Genomic DNA, 12,218 nt, shown 5'->3' with positions numbered 1-12,218 from the left:
AAGTCTTTCTACATATCTTAAAAGACTGATTGAGGCCCTATATCATAGAATCATAGGACTGGAAGGGACCTTGAGAGGGCATCTAGTCCTGTCCCGCACACTCATGGCAGGACTAAGTATCATCTAGACTATCCTTGACAGGTGTTTGTCTAACCTGCTCTTAAAAATCTCCAATGATAGTGATTCCACAACCGCCCTAGGCAATTTATTCCAGTGCTTAATCACCGTGACGGTTAGGAAGTTTTTCCTAATGTCCAACCTAAACCTCCCATGCTGCAATTTAAGCCCATTGCTTCTAGTCCTATCCTCAGAGAGAAATTTTTTCTCCCTCCTCCTAGTAACAACCTTTTATGTACTTGAAAACTGTTATCATGTCCCCTCTCAGTCCTCTCTTTTCCACACTAAACAATTTTGCATTAGAACCCCAATTTTTTCAATCTTCCCTCATAAGTCATGTTTTCTAGACCTTTAATCATTTTTGTTGCTCTTCTCTGGACTTTCTCCATATCCTTTACAATCCACTGAGAAAGAATTTGGGTATAAAAAAGCTACACAGATACTACATATGTACAATGCTAGTGTTGCTGTTAATCTCTAATCTTACATTAGATAAAAAATTAATGAACATTAACAGTTGTAATCCATATATATAAAATTACCATCTTTATGTAATGATCTCATTAATTATCTTTAAGAAGGGGTAAAAGTATATTAATTACATACACAGAGGATATCAAATTGGGAAGTGTTGCAATGACAGTGAGGTAGGGGCCTAAAAATGAGTCCTCATGCACTTCTCTCTCATGGCTTGTGGACGTTTCTGCACACACATCTGGAGTTTGGGGATCTCTAGATGCTTGATAGCTGGGGCCTTGGAGATCCTGATTCTCCAAGTCATTTAAATGCGCAAATAAAGGGACAAAAAGAGCTGGTCTCTATTAAAGTGCTGCCTTAATGTCTCCTCTCCTTCACTCCCCAGCACTATTTAGAATGTACAAGGTTACAAAACTGAGTGAGAGATTGGATGAGTAGATAGAAAGAAAGTCTCCCACAATGTCTGTGAAACTAAAACACTGTCAGAATTATAGGGAACTCTATTCTTCTCTTTAGTTTTCCATCAGCTGAGTTTCACACATAGACATACCCCACACCCACTCACTCATGCACAAACATAGACAAGTAAATAATAACAAAACAACAACAAGTAGTCTGGTGAGGAAGAAAGACACAGATTCTTATTTCTGTATTTAAATACTTAGGAGGCACTCAGATGCTACAGTAAAGGAGGCCATATATAAAGTACCACAATGGACAGATTTGACAGAAACCTCTAGAAAAATAGATGTCGAGAAAAATAGAGTAGGGAACAATCCTGTCTTGACAGGAAGAGCTCCAGATCCTATGATAGTCCTTTACTCACTCTGATTTCTGCAGTTCAATTTTTTTAAAATGAGAACAAAATCCATAATGAGAAACAGACCTTATCCTCATCATTCTCTGTTGGCTTGCTTTTCCTGTCGGTATGCAAAATCAGTGTTGGTGGGCAGGAGGCTCTGCTTGATTCTTTGCCTTTATCTGTAAGGGAAATATATATATAGATATATATATTTAAATTCACAATAAATATATTCCTAATTACCCACCGAGATAGCTCAAGAGTTTATATTCTATCACTTGGGAGCTTCGAGTTTAGCTGTAAAGACAGAGTCCCCATTAGGGAATAAGCTGGATGGTGAGACAAAATGTTCCATTATTTAAAAAGAGTGATTGTGGTGTTTAATAGAAGTGATCTATTCAGTTTCCAAGAGTATGTGGCCACATCCCAGGACCTGCTTGAATCCACTTTGAGGTGTTGGGGTGAAGGTGCACTAAAAATGCTAGGTCAGGGATAGAACAATGAGCCTGTAGTGCTGGAAAATATAGTAAATATAAGCATTCATGAGCTGGCTTGACTATGTGTTTATGAATTCCATCCTAGGACATCATCCAATTCATGACAGCATGTTTTTTCTAGAACAAGAAATATGGAGAACTCCATGGAGATCTGAATCTTCTCCTACCTACCTCAAAACTTTCTCCCCACACATAAGGAAAGGAATATATTGCGTTACAAAATGTTGACATAAATTCATACATTTTACTGTGATACATTCAAACACACTGTAACTAGCTGATTATTTATTGTACTGTAGTCTCCATCCTGCTCCTATGGAAGTCAATGGCAAAACAGTCTTTGACTTCTACGGAAGCATGATCAGAGCTTGTATTTGTCCTTAGCTGCTTAGAGCATGGAAGAAGCTGGAAAATCTTTTGGAATTTCATTTGTCTCCAAAGTTTGTTGGGCTATCGTCTCCTCAGTACAGTGAAAACTGTTTTAAGCAAACATTTAAGGGACTGACTGAAGTCTGGCTTCTTAACAGAAGTGGTCTAATATATGGAGTATAAAGATGCATTCAATAAGTTTGGGGATATCTTAAAGTTGTTCTTTAAGACAGGAGGTTCATAATGAGTGTGGTCTTCAGTACTACAGATTTCATTCTATTTACTGCTGTGTACCTTGTGTTATTAATCAATTCCACCCAAGGAATGTGACTGCAAACTGGGTGTAAAATAATGCCATATCAGAATAGCGCATCTTACACTCACTTTGTATAGGGGCAAACAGCAACATAAGGAGTGCAGGGGGTGGAGAATTAGCCCCTGACTTGTGTGATAAAAAGTGTTCAAAATGGAGGATAGGACACTTTGGCTCTTTCCTACAATACTATTTTGCCACTCAGTGAAGACAATGAAGTTACACTGGTAAGTAGCAGAGTGGACAGCCAGGCCTACGCACACATGCACAAATTTCACCCTGTTTATGGATAAATTTAGTTCCAGAAAAGATAAGATCTGGACTATTTTTGATCCTTAAAAGAGAATGTCTCTCCTCATTCTCCTTTCCCTGATATGTCTATTTATTGATTCCTTCATCATTAACTTACACTCAGTAATCACAATTTATTGGATGTGATTCTCTTCTTACTTCCAGTAGCTTTAACCTTTGAAACTCAGTTGACTTAATTGGAATTACCCCAGTGTGAGTGAGTGAGTGAGTGGAGATTCATGCCCTGTATACTGTATTACAAAATCTGGATACAGGATTGCCACGTTTTACTAGAAATTTTTAGCAGTAAAGGTGATTAACCACTGGAATAAACTACAAAAGGAAGTGATGGCTTCTCAATCTTTGGATGACTTCAGATCAAGATTGGATGCCTATATGGAAGATATGCTTTAACCAAACACAACTTATTGGGTTCAATGCAGGGATGAAATTCTAGGGTCTGTGATACACAGATCAGAAGAGATGATCTAATGCTTCTTTCTGGCCTTAAAATCTACTAATCTAACAAATGGACCCCACACCAGGAAGTTCAGATCTCCAAAGTTCAGGGATATTTAGCTGTAAGGTTTCTCTGTTTGGAATCCTCCACTACATCACACCAAGCAGTGATGATGTTTCAACATACAAAAGTTAAAATTTCCTGCAGTAGCATTTACATACAAAATAAACATTACCATATTTTCCTGAATTCATAGCTGAAGAGCTCTGATCACATGACAGCCCTGTACAAATTATCAAAAGGAGAACTGGATCATGCAGAAATGAATCTTCTTACAACTCTTTGGGACTATAGTGCATCTGAGAGCCCTTGACAAATATTAAGCCTGCTTCACAATGAGATAGCCATTTTCTGTTTTGTCACTTACTAATATTAACAGATTGTTCATAGTCCAAGCAATAGCTTATACTTGAACTCTCAAAGAGATCTGTTAACACTATAACATAAAGATGAAGAGATGCTTCCATCTTAGATCCAGCTTGGTGGGATGAGGGCAATCCACAAGGGCATTCCAACACCCTCGTTGCCAACCACCTTAGCTTGGAATCCAGGAACGGTTGTCAATCTGCAAACTATATTCTCTTACTTTTGTTCAGTATCTTACAAAAGGTATATTTGCAATAATTATTGGAGAATTCATGATAAAGTATGATTATTGCAATGCATTATAAAGCAGAACCACATACAAGAATACTACACACAAATAATATGGATGTTACTCAGAGTCCAGAGTGTGAACATGTTAGCAAGCATATAACAGAAAACAAAGTGACACAAACAAGCATACACAACAAAATTCCAGTCTGACCATTACTCTCCTAGTAAGGGAACAGACACATTCTCCTTTTATCTATGATTTCTCCAGTGAAGTCTTCCCATTGGCATTCTATTTACAGTTGGCATGGCAACACCCATTTTTTCATGTTCTCTGTGTATATATATCTTCCTACTGTATTTTCCACTGCATGCATCCGATGAAGTGAGTTTTAGCCCAGGAAAGCTTATGCCCAAATAAATTTGTTAGTATCTAAGGTGCCACAAGTACTCCTCTTTCTATTTGCCTATTCACAGGAAGAATGACTCCAGCCACTGCTAGTGTGCTTCCCCTCAGCACACACTTCTCAAAATCACAGTACAACCATTATTTTGTACATAAATGAAGAGGTAGGAGAACCTGATTTTTAGATTCATCTCACTCACACTGCTTTTGCTTAACATTGTAAAATGAGATTAGAGCTGCGAACAGCCTGTCTGACATAACAGCCTCTCACAGATCCCTTCACCCAAATCTAAGGGCTTGCATCCCATACTTCTAGGAAACAAGCAGCTTGAAGTTTCCCCCAGACTGTATTAAAGCCATGATAAACGAGAAACATTTTTTTAAAGAAAGCGAACACCACTCTGGAGAAAAAGTGCTGGACGCATGTAAATATTTGACACTGCTCCGCCAAAGTGAAAATATATATCATAGGGGATGATGGAGAAATCACTTTTCCAAAAAGGATTTGGATTAGGTGTTCTCTTGTTAAATGTTATGCGTAATCAGGAGGAAGACTGAATACATTTATCAATTGATTTCCCCATTAGAGTAGGGAAGAGTGCAGAGTGGCTATTACATATCCAAATAATCTCTAAATATATTTTCCTACACTAGACACCTGTCAATACTGGATCCAAGCATTAAGGGCAAGATTCATATCTAGTGTAACACAATGAAGTCACACCTGGCATGAATTTGACTGTAAGTATTTCCAAATTATGTTTCACCATATTTAATTTCTCAACATGCGAATCTCACATACAGAAAGTTTCCCAAATCAAAAGGAACACCACAGTGATTCTGGTAGATGAAACTTCAAACATGCTGAGAAGGAGGCTGTGGTGTGCATATATATGTAACTGAAGAGAGATGTCTTGTTAAGGAGTGGCATCCTGGACTGATGCATGACTATGCTTTTTGTGTTTTGGTTCTATTGCTGACTGTAATGGAGTGAGTCATGGGGCTCTCTCTCCCCACCACTCACAACTCTCTCTCCTGAAGACTTTATTTTTGTTTTTATTGTTTGTCCTTTTCCTTAATCTGTAGTAAAAGTTCTCATTAGATTGAAAAATATGTTTTGGGGAAAAAAGATTAAAAAAACCCTTCAAAACCTGTTTGTGAACAGGACTAGAGAGAAGTGACGTTTGACAATCCAAGCTGACTCTCACCATCATTAGAGAAATGTGGAGGATGCACTTAAGAGGACCTAATCCAGACTCAACTCTGATATTATGTTATCACTGTTCTAGAGTTAACACCTCTGAAATCTTTCTCAAGGAAGATGATTTGCAATTTCTTCTGAATTGTTTCACAAAGTCATTCCTGTCCATTAGCTCTGCTCTATGATATCATTCAATTAGTCAGATTCTCTCTTCAGTGTCAGTCTCAGAGCCAACTTCTGGTTGTTTGTTTTCTCTTTATTTTCAATACCACAATAGGTTTAGTTCTCTGCCTGGTATTTTACCAGTGAAATCCCAGATGTTCACCTATTTATCTGAAACTGCAGAAGCAATGGACAAACGAAATGTACTTTCATAAATTCCTCCCCCAATAATAGGGATTTTTAAATTAAATATTCTCAATGTGCCTGCAGAAGAAGCTGGAGAAATTTCCTTTTGTAGTAGATACTCCTTTAACAGACATTGATTTTGCTGCAACTTCAGAGGCGTGTGGGTTAACCTGAGTACTAAGGGCTTTTTACACACAAAATTGGCTCTGATGCTGTGCCTATTCTAGCACAGAATAACTTATTCAATAGCTCTCTGAGGGCTAACGCTAGTATAAAATATAACATGTCTAAGTACTCCTTGCTTTGTGGATTTCCACAAACTCTGATGCTCTTGTCATGAAATAATCCCTGTATGGAAAACAGAATTATTTCATGACAGAATAGTCAAGACACTAGATGACTATAAAGGTAAACTAACTAAATACTCCTAATTACATAATTATAATCAGAAGCAAGAAAACGTGAGGCAAAATCTTTTGTACATGGATGCCTAATAAAATGGGGATTGTGTTTTTTTTCCTCACAGTTTAGGGGGAAATCACAATAGCCCTTCCTCCACTTCTTGCTTCTGACTTGGATGATCCAAGGAAGAAGCTATTTTATGTTTTATTTATTTATTTAGTATTGATCACTCTTCTGGTTTCAAAATTGGTCAACAGCTCTTTGATTCTTATTCATATTTATTTATATATATCGTATATATTTATAAGTTTGTGTGAGTAGCTCAAAGGAAAGAAAGAAAGCATTAGTAAGTTTAAATAGTCACAGTTGTAATTTAATTGGTAAATATAATAAATTCACTTGGTACATATATGAAATATTGTTGCATATGGGATGGAACACTTAACTCAGCATATCCTCAACATCTTGTTCATAGACCTGAAATTGCACGAACTAATCAAATGAGATACACAAAGACATGACTACATCCCAAGCAGCTAAGACTGAGAGCACATATGATTACTAAATTTCTGCTGAGATACTGACATTGGTGAATGGTGACAGAAAATGGAGGCCTACAAATTCAGTCAAGGGAATTGTATTTTTGTATATATGGGCACCTAACCTTCCCTCCACCCAAATATCTCCCACTCCTGACAGAATCCTGGCACCGGTGTAATATACTTAAATGGAAAATATGTGACTGCACTCTTCTGCAGGTAGGATTACACACATACTCACAAAGCACAATGATTTTGTGTGAAAGAAATAAGAGGGAATTGAATGTTAAGCAATAAGTATAGCTTCAAGTCCTTTGTGTCTCTCTCTCTTTTCTTCTGTCAGAAGTAACCTGGTTGTTACATTCCACATATATAGCCAAATGTAATGCTTTTCCTTGTGGAAAGGAGGAATTGAAAAGCTTTAAAATGTCCCCAAATTCTATAGTCCTACTCATGGGAATGGGGTGGTGGGAAGTATGATCCAGGATGGTAACATTCAAGATTAGAATTTGGGGGGGGGGGGGTGTGAGCAAGATTGTATGTTTTTCTAGAATTATTTTGTGAAAGTTCTATGGTCTGGGTTCTACAGAAGGGCAGACTAGGCAAATAATCACAATGGTCCCTTCTGACCTTAGAATCTATGAATCATCTCCTGCTTTCTTACCCATTCTGAAGTTCTCCCCTTCTAAGTATGGGAGAATCAAAAGCCAAGATAATTAAATTAGGTCCCATGCTCGCTTTTTAAAGATTTTCATAGGAACATAAGAATTGCCATACTGGATTAGACCCAACGTCCATCTAGTACAGGATCCTGGTTCTTAGAGTGGCCAGCTCCAGGTGCTTCAGAGGAAGATGTAAGATGGCCCTCCTCCCCTAGGAGACAGAGATGGGATGACCTGCCTCTCACATGTTTCTCATCCTGTCCTCTAACAGTTGGATCTTGGCTTAAGTCCTAAAACACAAAGTTTAATATCCCTTCCAAAATTTGTTGCCATTAATTATAATTCTGGATATTGTTGATATCCATATAAATATCCAACTGTATTTGAATCTTCAAGATCATCTCTAAAGGGATGGTTGGTAACAGATTGCCAGTGAAAGATACTTAGGTATCTATTCCCCCTTTGTTCCTTTAAAAATCGCTCCGTGTATCATCCAATTAGAGAACCGATATAACAATACATGATTTAGCTGACAAATCAGATACAAAAAACAGAAGATTGTGAGAACAGAACACTTACATGAATCCTCCCAGGAAACAGGTCATAAGCAATCACAATAAAATACGTGTCATGACCCATGGGTCTCAAACCTGGGCCCACAAGTTTCATGGGAACAGTGACTCTCCAACCTTCTGCCTGACAACAGCTTACTTGGGACCCATGAAGCCGAGCTCTATTGTAAAGTTCCATCCCTGAGGTCCAATTGGTGGAGTCCCAGAGCAGCTGATTGGCCCACTGGCCCCACTTAAGCCAGCAGCAGGAAAAGGAAGCTATCTGAACAGTCTAGCTGTTCTAGACTGTATGCCTCATGCTTCCTGCTCCTGCTACCCATCCCTGCTTCCCAGACTTGACTCCTGGCATCCAACTTGTGGTTCCCAACTTCCAGTTTGTCTCCTGTCTCTGACCCCCTGGTATCCTGACCTGGCCTGATTCTGGTTCGCAACTTGTGATTCTGATCTCCAGTTTGCCTCCTGCATCTAACCTTCTAGCAGCCTGACCCAGCTGACTCTTGACTCCTGTCCTGAGACTGTGGACTCTGGCTCCAAGTACTAGGTCTGCCCACCCATGACCCACTCCAAGTGCTAGGTCTGCCCGTGTGAGAGACCACATGTGACAATACGTTTGCACAATACATTTGCAAAACAGTTTTGAATAGTGAAGGAAGTCAACATTCTGACAACAGACCATTCATGAACAGGAAAAGGGCTAACTTTACCAGACACATTGCATGTTTCACTGATTTTAAGGCCAAAAGAAACCCTCAGAACCCTCTATTCTAACTTTCTGTACAGCATAGGACATAGAATTTCAGCCAAGTGATCCTTGCATCTGACCCAAGAAATTGCAGTAGAACTAGAGCACAGCTAGCTGAGAATTGTTCTTTCAGCTCAAGTCTTGTTGAACTAATGAAGCAGCCCATGAACTAGAAAAACAATCCATTAGAATTGGATTTGTCAAATAGGAAAGTAAGGTTTAGAGAAGCCACTCTACACAGTGGGAAAGAAGCCTGAGCTGCAAAAATGGGGAATCTTAACAGAGCACCTCGAAGATTTATCTTATCTACTGAAACGAAGGATATCAAACAAGATGCATGTTTACCCTCTCTTCCAGTTGGTATACTTCTCTTCTACAGTTCTTCTCCTTTTAATCAATTCCTTTCCCACTTCAATATGAAATAACTGTATAAAATATTCCACAGTATACACTAATGATGCCATTATATATTTTCAGCATAATCAGACATTTTTTTTTAAATTATCATCTTAATTAACAATGATATACTGCTGTGGTTTCTTTACTGCCACCTACTGGTATACTGGAAACTGTGCAAAAACAATGACTGGTTTCTCCAACTTGTTGCAGATTGAGTTGAATGAATAATATATTTTTAAAGTGTAAAAGTAAAAGTTGTATCAGCAACATTATTTTGGTTGCTAATAGTATGCGCTAATGTCTGTACACGTTATTAAAAATAGGACCATACTGAGCTACGTATTTAACGAAGAGGGGAAAACAAACCCAAGTGGGAAAGGCAGCATTCATGTGAATGCATGCTATTCCTATCATTTATGTTAATTAACTGTAATGATTCAGGGCCATATCCTCAGTTGGTGGTAAAGCAGGAAAGCATGAATGAAAACTATAGAGTATGTCCTATTTACACCATCTTATATGCTGACCCTCAGATACGAGATTCCTTAGACAGCATTATCATCATCCAGTTCTTGCATCTATAAAGCCATATATATTATTTCCCTTCCCACATCTCTTCTCTCATTTCATCATACTACCCCTCTCACTCCCTGGATCCTTCCTACATTCTTTTGCAAGACAGAAGAAAAATAGTTCAAGCTAGTCTCTAGGCTGTAATTCAGCCCTTTGCTAATTCTTGTTGACATGCTATCTTCCACTCTATGCTGACTTCCAAGACAATATCCAGTTTAACATAGTGGTCCTAATCTTCAAAGTTTTCAGTGGTGTGGGCTCAGGGTATCTTTTAGATCACCTAAACTTCTGGGATGGGGACTGTTGTGGTTAACAACTCTGCTTCTCAGGTGCAACAGGACTTTCTACCACAGATAACACTCATTTGTGAAGGAGATAGAGCTTCCTGTGGGCCGGTCAGACTGTGGAATTAACTCCTCCAGGAATGAAGGGCTACCACAAACCTCACCATCTTCTGTTTTAAGTACAATACATACATTTTTTAAACACATAAAACTTTACTAAAATAAAACACTACACCGAACACCCAATTCTTCCCCCAGGAAGAGGGGGAGAGAAAGAACAAACTACATGTGACAGCTGTTAGTCACATTACTTAATACACTAGAGAAAGGTACTCAGATACTGCAGTGATGATAGTGGTATAAGAACCTATGTAAAACAGAATAGATTAGCACAGAATAGAATAAAATAGTTCCCAATCCCAATTGCTAACAGAAAATTTAGAGATATAACTCATTTTGATAAAACGTATCTGCCCTAATGATTTTAAAGGTATTTCTAGAATTTAGATGGGGCTTTACCAGTTGCAATCTAGTTCAAATAACTAAGCATACTGTATTTGTATGCGATCAGTGATATATCACTTCTCTTAGTAAGTCTAATAAATGAATGAACTTTTCAGAGGACAATCTCTCTTGTTTTAGCATTGACTCAAGAAAGTGAGTTTTATTATGCTGTGACTATCACCTTTGTAAAATCCCTTAATTAGAGTTATATTTTGACAGAAGGAAAAGCTACTAATGGACCATTAAATGTTACTTGTGATGGAGGAAAACAATCAGTATTATCTGTGTAGATTGCTGTACAGTGTTCTACAGAATATTTGTGGTGAATATAATCTTAATCAAAAATGTTCTAGTGAGTGAGGCTAGTGAATCTGTCATTACAGTACAGTAAAATCTGGATTAAATGCACTCGAGTTATCTGAAACTTTGTATTCTCTAAAACAGGGTCATACTCCCAAAGTCTATTAATCACATTCAAATTCTCCTCAGTTATAGAACCTCAATACTCTAATGTATTCCCATCCCCCGTGACATTTGAATTATCACAGTTTTACTATATTTTTGCCTACAGACAATGTAGCTCCCCTCTGTCAATGACAGTCACGATAAGGAAAGGTATATTTAGTATTGGTCATTGAATGATTAAAATATGTATGGTTATGAAACATAATTACCAGAGAAACATAGCTGTACCAGACCAGATCTCACCGGTTTGTGCCTAGTCCCTGATCTTACTAATATAAAAACATATGACTAACTTTATAGATGTAAGTACCCCTATCTATGTAAGTCAATGGAACCACTCACATACATGAATTTAGGCACAAACTTCAGTCTTTTTCAGAATCAGGGCCCTTTTTTGGTACCTTGGCTACCACAGTGGCAAGTACTTGATGTTTCAGGGAAAAGTTCACTCAGAGCACTAGCTCAGTTATGCAACAGTGTTCTGTGGGGAAAAGAAGATGTTACACTATATCTTCCCTTTTGTATCTCCCCAAATTATATGCCCGGCATGAGAGTTGATAATCCTTGTGACATTTTGACACTTGGATGTGTGGTTGCAAATGTTAAAAGATCTATTGCTTTTTGGATTCCCCCAAACTATTTGCCCATGGCAGTGAATTTCCACAGATTAGTTACACACTGTGTAGGAAAGTATTTCCTTCTATCCATTTTAATTATTTGCCTTTAGAGATCACTTCATTTATGCATTTCCACAAGGTCTGAAAATGTTCAAACTTGGCAACAATATAAAGAACTACTTTAGTACAGTCAGAATACACAAAGTGCAACACAGCACAATTACCGCCCTAGCTATACGATACATATATGATACATTGCACCACTAAGAAAGATAAATCTAGTTCCCCGGAAGGTTTATGTTTTGTTTTGTTTTATAAAGATTCAAATTCTGACCTTTTTAGGGATGTTTTCATCTCAGGGTAGTTTTCTCTCCCCTTTGTTCTGTATCTTGCACAGATGGGAACTTTTAAAATGGAGGCTCCTCTGACTCCTTTACAAACACCTCACAGTGATATACTGCTTTCCCTCTCTTTGCTTCTTTCTAGAGTCCAGGCAGGCAAGGTCCAATAAGCTCCAGCACACT

The 12,218-nt window shown here is 38.1% G+C and overlaps 1 protein-coding gene across 1 annotated transcript in view; it reads right to left on the bottom strand.

The window, feature by feature from the left end:
* TCERG1L (transcription elongation regulator 1 like) overlaps window positions 1–12,218 on the bottom strand; it is a 327,913-nt gene that overhangs the window by 60,992 nt on the left and 254,703 nt on the right. Inside the window, 1 exon segment of the mRNA XM_073354780.1 lies at window positions 1,481–1,575. Within this exon segment, the coding sequence (XP_073210881.1) occupies window positions 1,481–1,575 (95 nt within the window).

This window comes from Lepidochelys kempii, chromosome 7 (assembly GCF_965140265.1).
Source record: "Lepidochelys kempii isolate rLepKem1 chromosome 7, rLepKem1.hap2, whole genome shotgun sequence".
Lineage (NCBI taxonomy): Eukaryota > Metazoa > Chordata > Testudines > Cheloniidae > Lepidochelys > Lepidochelys kempii.
This window is presented reverse-complemented; position numbering and strand designations above follow the sequence as displayed.